At 51.9% G+C, this 12,148-nt stretch overlaps 2 protein-coding genes across 2 annotated transcripts; both read right to left on the reverse strand.

Moving 5' to 3' along the window:
- Positions 1-490: 490 nt before the first annotated feature.
- On the reverse strand, positions 491-7,324 carry FSCN3 (fascin actin-bundling protein 3). The gene is made up of 6 exons (XM_030853697.2): positions 6,091-7,324; positions 4,346-5,042; positions 3,894-4,012; positions 1,775-1,934; positions 1,122-1,292; positions 491-794 (listed from the first exon to the last, which is right to left on the reverse strand). Exons 1-6 carry the CDS (start codon positions 6,232-6,234, stop codon positions 589-591), a joined length of 1,497 nt encoding a protein of 498 aa, XP_030709557.1. The 5' UTR covers positions 6,235-7,324; the 3' UTR covers positions 491-588.
- A 33-nt stretch (positions 7,325-7,357) lies between these two features.
- ARF5 (ARF GTPase 5) lies at positions 7,358-10,344 on the reverse strand. Its single transcript, XM_030853696.2, has 6 exons — positions 10,142-10,344; positions 9,537-9,617; positions 9,087-9,196; positions 8,555-8,626; positions 7,943-8,068; positions 7,358-7,840 (listed from the first exon to the last, which is right to left on the reverse strand). Exons 1-6 carry the CDS (start codon positions 10,206-10,208, stop codon positions 7,754-7,756), a joined length of 543 nt encoding a protein of 180 aa, XP_030709556.1. The 5' UTR covers positions 10,209-10,344; the 3' UTR covers positions 7,358-7,753.
- Between the last annotated feature and the right edge of the window lie 1,804 nt (positions 10,345-12,148).

Raw genomic sequence — 12,148 nt, forward strand, 5'->3', positions numbered from 1 at the left:
CCATGGCCGCTGAGCCTGCGCGTCCGGAGCCTGTGCTCCGCAACGGGAGAGGCCACTACAGTGAGAGGCCCGTATACCACACACACACAAAAAAATCAGTAAGTTGGAAAGAGATAAGGTTAGACTTCAGGAGAAGGGTCAGGGCTGCAGATAAATATCTGGGTGCCATCAGCACCCCAAGGATCCAGGGGCATAGGGGTAGAAAGTGCCTAGGGTGGAAAGAATACCCGCCAAAGTTACCCGCCTTCCCTACAAAGGGGGCAAAACTCCACATCTTAATGAAGAGAGCTACACAGGTACACCTCATCCTATGCCCTGCAGCCTGGCTGGCAAGCACAAGTGTCAGCGTGACGTAATAGTGAGAAACCTAGATCTGACTCCTCTCTCCAGCAAGTCTCGGTCTAGAAGCCCTGAAAGAAAAGGCACAGATTCGCAGTAAATGTGTGGAGTTGACGGAGCTGTCAGACAGAAGTCAGCCCGGGCTGCCTTTTGGTCTAACTGCCTCCTGCCTCCCCACCCTCCTCTCTTCTTCTCTTGTTCCTCAGCTCCTGGTCCCAGACCCCCCGGTCCTTACACGCTTTACCTTACCTAGAATTCCCAAACACACTCTTTGGTAATGTCTGTGCTGTCTGCCAACAGGGTGCCACTTCGGTCAGATCGCATGTAGAAGCCATTGGGTGCGAGCACTGTGAGCAAGTTGCTGCCCTGAAGCTCTATACCGAAGTTGAAGGCAAACTTTCCCCAAGGGCGAAAAGTGCCAAAGGGTGTTATTGACCAGAAGGACCCACCCTGTGCTGCGGAGGGAAGAGATCAGGTTGGTGGGCCATTCTGGAGGAAAGCCTCCCTCAGTACAGCCTCTGAGAGGCTCCCAGGAGGCACGCCACCCCTCCTGGACCACCCTACACTGCCTGTGTTGGCAGGTCCCTCTCTAGAAACACAGGAGGGCTGGCTTCTGTTCTGCACCCCCCACCCACTCTGGGGGCCTTGAAGTGTAAAAGCAAACAGAAACTCTGCTTTTGCTTTTATATAAGTAGGCCCTGAGTGGCAGGCCCTGAAGTCTGAGCTGGGGCTAAGGCTGGGTTAGACCATGAACCCAGGGGTGAAGAAGAAGAGCTACTCACCCTGGAAGTGGTAGATGCCCTGGCGGCAGGGCAGCAGGTAAATGCAGTCGGGCTGATCCATATTGCACTGCAGGAGGTCGTGTCGTGACGAGGTACCCACATACCCATACCGTCCCCTCAAGGCGAGGAAGGGGCGGTTGGCCAATTGAATCCCAAATTCCTCATTTGGGCCTGGAAGAAACAGGAAGAAGTTATCTGGATGGGCCGCCTCCAGGTGCTTTCCCAGATGGAAGCAGGAAGACGGGCACTAATGGCAGAAGGGTGTCGTCAATTATCTTAATATTTAGTGAACACTTATTATGTGCCACGTCTCACGCTAGGTGCTTGTGAAATGTTTGTGAAAGCACTTAGTACAGCGTGGAGGCCAAGAAATTTTAATATTCTTCCTTCCTTTGAGATGTGTGAATCTATTTGATCCTCAAGATAATCGTGTGAGGCAGGCAGGTTGGCTGTCACCTCCACTGATGATGGAGACAATGAACCTGAGCCTCAGAGAAGTGGTTTGCCCAAGTGATGATGAAAAGTCAGTGATTCAGCAGATATACAGAGCCAAATCTTCTGACCCCAACTCCAGTGGTCTTTCTATCATAACCCCCGCTCCCTCTGAAAGCGTCTCTGGCTTGGAATAACCTGGCAAGGGCTGCTTCGCTCACCTGGAATGGTGGCACTGGCCACCAGCAGGCCATTGGCTGCGATGCCCAAGAAGCATCCACTGGGAGACTGCAGGATGATCCTGCCACGGTGCCAGTACATACGAAAGAAGGTTTCAGCCTCCAGCTGGTGCCCATCAGCCATCACTGTCCTATGGCGCCTCTGGAGAGAAGATCGGGAACAGAGAAGGGAAGCAAGGACCCCAAATCTCAGCTTTCTTCTCAGTATTTTTATTTTAGACCCTCTTTTCCACATCCCACCCTCTAGCTTTTTTTTTATTCTCCCAGGGTACGCTTATGCCTTCAGATGCTTTTTGGAAAACATGTTGTGACCTCAGCTCTCCCACTTCTCCAGTCTGTGCTGTATCCCATATGGACAGAAACGAACCTCGGCCCAGACTCCAAAATCATTTCGAAGTGGATCATAGTCATAAACGTGAAAGCTAAACTATAACCGCAGTTTAACTATAAACATCTAGAAGAAAACGTAGGAGAAATTCTTTGCAACTTTGGGGTAGGCAAGGATTTCCTGGGGCAAGAAAAAAGCACTAACCATTTATAAAATGGAGAAATTGGACTTCATCAAAATGAAAAACTTGCTGCTCAAAAGACACTATTAAGCAAATGAAAGGCAAGCCACAGATTGGCAGAAAACGTTTACAGTACATAACTCTGGCAGAGGACTGATGTTAGAACACACAAAAACCCTTACAACTCAATAACAAGACAACCCAATAACAAAGAAACAAAAGATCTGAATAGACACCTCACAAAGAAGATATACAAGCGGCCAATAAGCAGATGAAAAGATGCTTGGGGACTTCCCTGGTGGCGCAGTGGTTAAGAATCTGCCTGCAATGCAGGGGACGTGGGTTCAAGCCCTGCTCCAGGGAGATCCCACGTGCCGCGGAGCAACTAAGCCCATGTGCCACAACTACTGAGCCTGTGCTCTGGAGCCACAAGCCGCAACTACTGAGCCCGCACGCCGCAACAAAGAGTAGCCCCCGCTCACTGCAACTAGAAAAAGCCTGTACGCAGCAACGAAGACCCAATGCAGCCAAAATTTAAAAAAAATAATAAAATAGAATAAATTTAAATAAATAAAGGGCAGCCACCAAAAACAGTGGAAAAAAAAAAGAAAAGATGCTCAACATTATTAATTATAAGGGAAATGCAAAGCAAAGCCACAATAAGATGGCATTACACATTTAATTTTAGAGTGGCTAAAATTAAAAACACAGACAATACCTAGTATTGGAAAGGATGTGGAGCAATTAGAACTCTCATACATTACTGGTGAGAATGTAAAATAGTACAATCACTTTAGAAAACTGCTTGACATTTTCTTCAGAAGTTAAACACACATTTATCGTATGACCCAATAATTCCACTCTTACGTATTTGCCCAAGATAACTGAAAGCATAGGCCCACAAAAAGGCTTGTACACGAATGTTCATAGCAACTTTGTTCATAATGGCCCAAACTGGAAACAACTCAAGTGTTCATCAACAAGTGAAAGGATAAGCGAATTATGTTTGTGTTTATGAGTAGAGTTATGGAATACTACCCAGCAATAAAAAGGAACGAACTACTGATACATATGACATCGTGGACAAATTTCAAAAACATCATGCTGAGTGAAAGAAGTATATATACTGTAATTACTGTATGATTCCATTTATGTGAAATTCCAGAGTAAGCAAACCTAACTTATAGTGACAGACTATATACCAGTGGTAGTGGGGAGGGCAAGAGGGGAGGGGATCTGACTGAAAAGGGGCAAGAGGGAATTTCTGTGGTGATAGAAATAGTCTCTAACTTGTGATATGATTGTAGCATGGTTGCATACATTTGTCAAAACTTATTGAATTGTACACTTAAAATGGGTGCATTTTATTGTATGTAAATAATGCCTCAATAAAGTTTACGTTTTTTTTTTTTTTTTAAAGAGGCCCCATTGAATGAAAGTGGGCCCATTGGATGAAAATGAATGTTTATTGACAAGGACCTCCACACTTTACCTCACCATCTGATCATCTGCCTTGAAGAAGGAAAAAGTGTGTCTGGAGAGGGAGAGCTCAGGGCTTAAGGGTTCTCTTACTCAGAAAGTCAAGGTCTCACCTGGGCTAGGTAGCAGCCATTGGCTGAACGAAGCTGCAAGGTAGGGCTCTTGTTGTCACATTCAAACTGGAACAAGGACATTGGGGTTACCTGCTCAGAGGCGGCACACACATCCACGTCTGCAGGGGAAGAACACATCAGAAGAAGCCTGAGTCTGGCCTCAACCTCAGCCCCTCCTCCACACTTCATGGCTGGTATTCCTTCTGCTTTCCCTCCTCAGGCTTCATCACCTTCGGTTGCACCATAATGGCCTGGAGAAGACCCAGGCCGCTTTCTCTCCAAGCCCATGCCCCTGGTTTAAAGCCCTTCTCCATGGCAGCAGAGATCCTCTTGGGACCTCGGGATCTTCCTTAGCATTAGTTTCAAAAATCCTCACTGATCCCAAACATACTTTCCTCTTTTCAGCAGCCAGCCCTCCCTCCCTCTATGGCCGTGTTGGACCCAGCACTTGCCATAGACAACTGTGAGAAACTTCTGAGTCGTGGACCTGAGGCTGACCCAGGTAGGGCAGTGCTGTAGGATGAGCCACTCCTCGCCCCCATGGGGATCAGAGCCCAGGCTCAGGAGCAGGCGTGTGCCCTGTGGATACAACATGCCTCCTTCTCCATCACTCAGCGCCACAAACCCTCCAGGCCGCACTTGCATGTGGAAAGCTGTCTGTGTTGAGGGCTGGGAGACCAGACCGTCTAAGTGGGACAAGAAGGTGTGTGCAGAGGTCTCCAGGTGGTAGCATCCATCTTGGAAATGCAACAGGAAGCCACATTCCTTCAGGCAGGGAACTGGTGCGTCCACCCAGACTCGGCCCATGGTGGGGTCAGCCCGGGCATAGCAGTGGTTGAGGGGGCTGTAGAGGATCACGTGGACATGCAGGGCTGGCCGGGGGGTCCACATGTGGTAAGCTGAGAGGGTCCGGGAGGTGCAGAAAACATCCTCGCCATCAGATTCCAGATAACGACCGCTGATGAGGCACTGGAGGGTCCATTTGCCACTGCGGTGGAAGTGGATTAGGAAGCATCCATGATGGCTTGTCCTCGGCCGGCCGTAGCACAGAGAACCATCCGCCTCACACAGAAGGTAGAAGCCCTGCAAGCTTCTTAGTCGTACCACAGCCTGTGTGTCATGCTTACTGCTCACCAGGATCTCCCAGGTCTGGAGGCATTGGGAGGGAGAAGAAGGAAATCAGTACTGCCGAGAGACTAGACCGAGGAGCCCTTCAACTATCACCCCTGGCATTACTCCAGCGCCTTCGCTGAGGGCAACCACCTTCCCTCCACATTGGCCTCCTTGCTGTCCACTCTTCTACCCTCTCATCCAGTGGTAATCTAAGGATCTCAGGGCTCGTCCACCACTGGGGCCACAGGGCTTCTCAAGATCCCAAGAGACATTCTAGATGCCCACTCCTCCAGATAATGGAGGGTAACACTCCCTCTCTCTTCCTTGGTTGCTTCCTTAAATACCTAACTTTCCAATAAATGCTTTTAAGTCTTACTTCTCTCTTTCTCACTGTCGCCCCTGGACAGCACACTCAGACAACACGCCCGCCCCCCAAAACCACCTCTCCACCATGGCAGGAGAAAAGAAAGACCTCTTACAGGCAGGCCCGGGCTCTGGGGACGGGGATGGGAGCACAGACAGTTGAGATGGAATTGTCTGTTTCAGCTGTGATCAACCTTGTTATAAGCGAGAAGAACTTGCCACTGCCTTGCTCTATAGCACCATCCCGAGAGGCGCCTACATCACTCTCTAAAATGAAGACCAAATCTCTGAGGGCTTCTGGAGTACCCCAGTCTCAAACTACAACCGGAACATAGACTTTGCAGTAACCCCGCTGGTCCAACTTCCCGGACGCCCACAATTCTGCCTTCCAGCCTGGCCTCTCCACCTCTCCTTTCTGTGATAACACACCCAACTGTGCTGGGATAGAGGGGAGGGAGCAGCCAGAGCAAGACAAGGTAGCAAAGCCAGGGCTGAGGCTTCACCTGCTAGAATAGGGTTAGAGAGGGGGAGATGGAGCAATGGAGACCTGTGAGGAAAAGCCTGGCTTGCCCTGACAATGGCACACACACACACACACACACACACACACACACACACACACACACACACACACACACACACACACACACACACACACACACACACACACACACACACACGGCTTGGGAAAAATGGTTCCAGTGCAGGTTTGCTTTGTTACCTGTCTCCGGCCCAAACCCTTTGCAGTAGCAGTGACAGTATTCTTATATGTCTCAAAAGTGAGGTAGGATCCCGCCCAGCTGATGAGCCCAACCCTTAGGTCCTTGGCCTTGGGTTGTCTTGGCATCCACTCCACTTCATCCATGGGGCCGGCACCACAGGTGATGACTCAGTCTGGCCCAGCCTTCCCCGCCAGTGGTGAGGTTCTACAGGCCATAGGGCTCCGAATCAGGCCCTTAGTGCCTACCGGAAGATGTTCCCAGGCGGAACTTCCTAGGCAGAGGCTGGCCTGGGGCCCAGCACCTCTGTGACCCGGGAGCATTGTGACTGTGAGGGTTGCCTCTTATCCCACCATAGAGGAGAAAGGGCACTGGCTCAGCAACATCAATCCACAGCCCAGAGGAAGTGGGTCCAGGGCCACTGGCACTAGCCTCCCCACATCACTCCAGGCATCGAGGTAATTGACTGGGAATCAGAACTTCAGCCTGTGCCAACCACCACCTGTGACTTCAGGCAAGTCCCTCCCTTTCTTCACTTGTGTTCCTCATTTCAATCATAGGATAGAAATCAACCTCTTTCCTCCCTAGGAAGTGGGTTCTGCCTGGCTCCCTTGGGGCTCAAGTGTTTTTAGAGTTCAAGATACCTAAGAAAAATCTATTAACTTCTATGGCCCTTGGGAGGATGAAGCCAAGACATCTCAGAAGGTACTTTTCAGGGAGTGTGAGGAAACCCTAGATAACCAGCAAGGATCAGATTACTCATGCTAATCAGGAAGGGCTGGCTCAGGAGCAGGGTAAGGAGACTGGCCTTGGTGGGGGGACCACAGAGCACCCTCTTCGGTCCCCAGTTGCCCTGCTGCTGGGCAACCAGCAAGGGCTGCTCCTAAGGATATCAGTCCTTCCCTCACCAAAGAGTCTCTGTTGTCCAATAGCCTCCAGGACCCACTGCCTACTTCTCTAAGTAGCTGGGAGATGGATGGGAAATGGGCATTAGGTGGTTTATAGACCCATGAAGGTAGAGCCTGTTACAGCAGCAAAGGTCCCTTGGAATTGGGGAAGGAAGATTTCCTCCATTGGAGCCCCTAAATACTTCCAATCTCAAGAGTAAAGGAGGAGAAGCTGAGCTAGATGAGGGCAGCGATGTGTGTGTGTGTGTGCTGGGGGGGACGGGGCAGGCCCTGCAGCCTTAGCTGCTTTGAGCCTCCCCCATATTGTCTCTTTGCAGCCAATAACCCAGCCCCCGACCTCTAGGCTACAGACAACACCATGTACAAACCACAGCAAATTTATTACTCAATATCCAGTGCCACATCATAGCACCACCCGGAGCCCTCACCTTCCCTCCCCACCTGGCCCCAAGGGTACACTCGAAACGGAAGAAACAGAAGTAAACCCAGATCCCTGCTCCTCCTCTGGCAGAAGGGGCCCTGGCCCCAGAAGCCCCTTTCCACAGGTCCCAGAAGGCAGGAGAGCGGAGCCCTCCGTGCCCAGAGAGCAGGGCCCCAGGCTCCCACAACAGAGACAACATGCAGGCAGGAGCAGAGGCCGCTGTCTGCGGGGGAGGAGGAGATGCGGGGGAAGGGCACTGCCTGAGGAGTCCAGGAGTCTGGTCATCCCGGGATGCACGCGGGAGCTTCTGGGCAGCAGGGGCCGGCCCCTGGTTGGTTAGCGCTTCGACAGCTCATGGGACAGCCAGTCCAGCCCATCATACAAACCTGTGCCTTGGGTGGCACAGGTGGCCTGGACGTACCACTGTGGGGAGAAGGAAAGAAAGAGGTCAGTAGCAGGGAAGAAAAGGGGATGCCTTTATTTCCTGCCTGGCCTGGGGCCCCTTTGGGAGAGGCAGGCCCTCACCGTGCGGCTCCGCAAGTGCTGTAGCCCCAGCTTGTCGGTCAGCTCGCTCACGGGCATGGCGTTGGGCATGTCCTGCTTGTTGGCAAACACCAGCAGCACCGCATCCCGCAGCTCATCCTCCTGCAGCTGGGAGAGGCAAAGGGGGTGGAATCCAGCTGTGTACGGGAGCCCCCCCTTTTTCCCTTCTAGCATATTTGTGAGAAGAATAGAATATTGTGTCATCTACTGCTGAACCCAAGACAGAGTTATAAACTAGCTTGAGGCCATTTTGGCCTGAAGTGCAGAAAGGGTCTTCTTCTAATTTGACTCCTTGCCCTAGTCAAAATGACAAAATTTCCAAATGGAAAAATAAGAACGTAAGATGATGTTTCTCTCCGCCACGTAGAACTTCCCCCCTCCCCACCAACTTCTCAGAGTCAGTTGTGAAGACAGGAGAGAATGCAAGGAAAAAGTAAGTCCTATACTTTTTACCTGACCCCAATTCAAAACAGGGTGAGCTACTTCTTGTGACTGTGTCCACAAAGAGAATCACACATTCAAGGCCTCTGAGGCGTCTCCTGACTCTCACACCAGCACAGAGGATCTCTCTGTCCCAGGGCTCTGGGTGCTCACCATCTTCTGGAGTTCATCAGCAGATTCCTGGACCCGCTCTCGGTCATTACTGTCCACCACGAAGATGAGGCCCTGGGTGGGAAGGAAGAAAGGAGGAGCAATCACTCGAGCCTGGGACACATACACCCTAGTCTGGCTCTTCCTCTCTTCTGCCCACGTCTAATTGTGTCTAAACCCTTCTCATCTAGTAAACTTCCACTACGGCTTTGCAGATGTTCTCGCACAAACTGGAGACACCCAGCAAAGGATACAGCCTCTGCCCTCAGGCAAGCAGTCTAGCTAAAAGATGTGTAAGGGAACAGGAAAAGACATGTGATGAGAGCTAAATCAGGCAGTGTAGATTCAGAATTCTGCTTCTCAGGAGACGCTTACGGTGGCTAAGTCTCAGAAGTCTGAGGCCAGTTCTGAAAATATGAGGAGAGGCTAGCCTACAAATGAGGGTAGAAGGAGGTAAGGGTTTTTTCCTGGCCTGGGCCAACATCTCAGTCTTTCTAACCTTAACCCTCTTCCCCTGGGGTTGGGGAGCCCCAACCTGAGTGTTCTGGAAGTAGTGCCGCCACAGAGGCCGAATCTTGTCCTGGCCTCCCACGTCCCACACTGTGAAACAGATGTTCTTGTATTCCACTGTTTCCACGTTGAAGCCTGCAGATAATTGGTAAAAATATGAGGAAAAAATCCTGAAAGGAAGGAACTCACTAAAACTAAGTGGATTCAGCAGGGATATAAAACTAGAAGGCAACGAAGGCCCAGGGGAAAAGAACCCCAGAGGACCAGCTAGCCCACAGATGGGGCCGGGCTAGGTCACATCCATCCTGCCTCATCTTGCACGTAAAGATACCCTGACCCACTTCTCAGGTAGCAGTATCTGATGTCAGGGTCAGCTCCCTGCACAGAAATAAGGGCCTGGGGCAGAATGCAGAGCAGATCCTCAGAAGGGCCGCCGCCGCGCTCCCGCTCCTCCCGGTCTCGCCTCCGGACTCACCTATGGTGGGGATGGTGGTGACAATCTCCCCCAACTTCAGTTTGTACAGGATTGTGGTCTTGCCAGCTGCATCCAAGCCAACTGCAACGGAGAGGGGCACAGGGCTGGAGATGGGAGCGAGGGAGCCCCCTAGAGCCCAGGAAAGGGGAGAGGCCAGGACAGCTGATGGTGACGGGGGCGGAGAGCCCGAGCGCCTCCAGGTGCGCGCTGTTATCTACCTTCGGGGCCTTGAGTGCAGTAGGGTGGGGAGCGCCAACTCCTGCCCCCAAAGCGGGGGAGGGGCGGCAGAGGATTGAGGGGAAAGAGGCGCAAAAGAAAGGCCGCGCTCCTTTTAAAAGTCGTCTCCAAGGGCGGAATCCTCCCTTCTTACGAGCCGGGCTGGGGCGAAGGGAGCTTCACCCCACCCAGGCCCGCAGCTCTCGGTCTCAGGCCCCGGGGACAGTGCTGCAGACCGCGACCCACCCGAGAGTAGCGGCCCCGGGGGGTTAGGAGGTGGGTGACTCGGGGTCAGAGACCGGGGTGAGCTGGGCTGGAGGGACGCAGGGGCGAGAAGGCTGCGCGGGGGCTGGTGCTCCAGTCCGGGCCGCGCGCTTGATCTGCCTCACCCATGAGGATCCGCATCTGCTTCTTCCCAAAGATCCGCGAAAAGAGCGCGGACACGGTGAGGCCCATGGCGGGGCCCGGGGGAGGGGGCGCGGGCACGGACGCGGGGTGCGGGCTGGAACCGGCCGCTGGGGGATGGGGCCCAGCAGCAGCAGAAGGAGGAGGCGCCGCCGCGGCCTCCGCGCGTCCCGGCCGGCCCTACGTCACCTCGGGCCGTCCCCCGCCCCGGCCCCGCCCCCGCCCCGCCTCCAGACCGTGGCTCCGGAAGACACTGAAGTTGAGCGAGCCTCCGCATCCTCCCCCGGTCCCGCGCCAGCTTTAAAGATGGAAAGGGCCTGGGTGTCCCCAAGTTGCTAGCGCGCCTGTCAGGTGTATGGCGCTGAACCGGCAACCCGGGCAGGGCCGAGGAAAGCCTACAACGCTCCATAACGGCCCTCTACCCCCATCTTCAGTGGCCGGTCTCTGGGCCTTGGTTTGTTGCGTCCAACGCACTCTGGGCTCCGGTTTAGCTCTTGGTGACCTCCAGCCTCCTCCCCGGGAGAGCGGAAGTTCTGTGCAAGTGTCTTAATCCTCCCTTTTGTCCTCCCAGCTCCCAGCGAGGGACTCTGAACGTAGCAGGTGGTTCAGTGACCATAGAATCTCGAGAGGAGTACGCCAGAGGTGGAAGAAGATGCACTTCATGGTTCCTTCAAACGCCACCTTCATAGATCCCCAATCAGCAGAAACAGTGGAAGATCCCCAGTTCTGGCGGCGGGGTCGTAGACCCTACTTCTGTATACTGGAGAACTCTGCCTTCCCCTTGATGGCCCTGGAAACAATGCCTTTCAGTCGAAGAGGGCAGCCTTTCTAAAGTTCCCTCCTCACTCTGCCACAGACCTGGGAACCTGGATATTCAGTGCACAGCTATCTAGGATTTTGTGAGGCTCTTGCCAAAGAGCTTCATAAGTTATTTCCGCACTCATCTTAGCATCTGAGGCAAAATAGCAAGATAGGAATTAATTTAAATTTCTTCTATGGCAGAGACTGGGTCAATGCCAGGCACCTAATATATGCTTAACAAATGCTGGCTGGGTTGAATGGACTAATTGGTTGCTCAGTGGAGCAAGGGCAGGCGTTTTGCCTATTTTGGATTTGCAGTGGGCTTCTAGGATCAGTTGCTTATGGACTGGACATGGTGAAGTGAGCTGGGAATCAGAGAAAGTTCCTTCCTCCCTCCCTCCTTCCCTCGCTCCCTTCCACAAATATTTACTAAGTACCCACTTTGTGCCATTGTTCCAGGCCTCTGTTAAATTCTCAGTTCTGCCTTTTTTTGGGGGGGGATGGGGGCTTGACTTCAACAATATTCACAGCCTATCATTTTCTCATCTATAAAGGGAGACTAATATCTGTCCTGTCTCATGAGGTTACGGTGAAGATTAAAATGATAAGATAATGTATCTGAATGTTTTGTGTGATGCAGATGATGTTATCTGGGCCACCAAGAATCTGGGTCTGAACAGACTTCTAGTGTCTGCCCCATTCTGACCCTCAGTCTGTAAAAAGAACAGACTCTGGGCACCAGGTATAAGTGAATACATGACTTTTTTACTCTTCAGTCACAGACTTGCATTCTTAAGAAGGTTTTTACAATGTTGAAGAGCACATTTAAAAGAGTTCCAATATAATAACACAACTAGTGGTGACCAAGTCATCCTTAGCTCTTTCAATTAGCCTTTTTCTTTCCATCCCTGTTGTCACTGCTCTATTTCACTACCATCTGATCCCCATGAATGAAAATGGCCTTCTGCACCTTGGTATCTTCACCTTGTCATACAAGACTTGATGATGCCACTCTTGTGATGAAAATCCTTTAGTGTCTTATCACCCAAGATAAAATCCAAATGCCTTAATTTGGGTCCTCATCTATTGTGTCAGCCCCATCTGTTGCCACCTCCTTCGCATACCCTAAGCTAGTGCCTTGAAATGATTCTCATTGCTTCCAGGGTGAGCCAGGCTCTCTGATGCCCCAG

Source organism: Globicephala melas, chromosome 9, assembly GCF_963455315.2.
Source record: "Globicephala melas chromosome 9, mGloMel1.2, whole genome shotgun sequence".
Classification (NCBI taxonomy): domain Eukaryota; kingdom Metazoa; phylum Chordata; class Mammalia; order Artiodactyla; family Delphinidae; genus Globicephala; species Globicephala melas.

Coding starts and splice junctions, on each gene's coding strand:
- FSCN3 (XM_030853697.2), bottom strand. CDS start 6,234: ATGGATGAAGTGGAGTGGATGCCAAGACAACCCAAGGCCAAGGACCTA. Junction 4,013..4,345: donor GTTTCTCACAGTTGTCTATG/GCAAGTGCTGGG, acceptor CTTCCCCTGCAG/ACGTGGATGTGTGTGCCGCC. Junction 1,293..1,774: donor GGCCAGTGCCACCATTCCAG/GTGAGCGAAGCA, acceptor TGTTTCTTCCAG/GCCCAAATGAGGAATTTGGG.
- ARF5 (XM_030853696.2), bottom strand. CDS start 10,208: ATGGGCCTCACCGTGTCCGCGCTCTTTTCGCGGATCTTTGGGAAGAAG. Junction 9,618..10,141: donor GCAGATGCGGATCCTCATGG/GTGAGGCAGATC, acceptor TCTCCGTTGCAG/TTGGCTTGGATGCAGCTGGC. Junction 9,197..9,536: donor CACCACCATCCCCACCATAG/GTGAGTCCGGAG, acceptor AATTATCTGCAG/GCTTCAACGTGGAAACAGTG.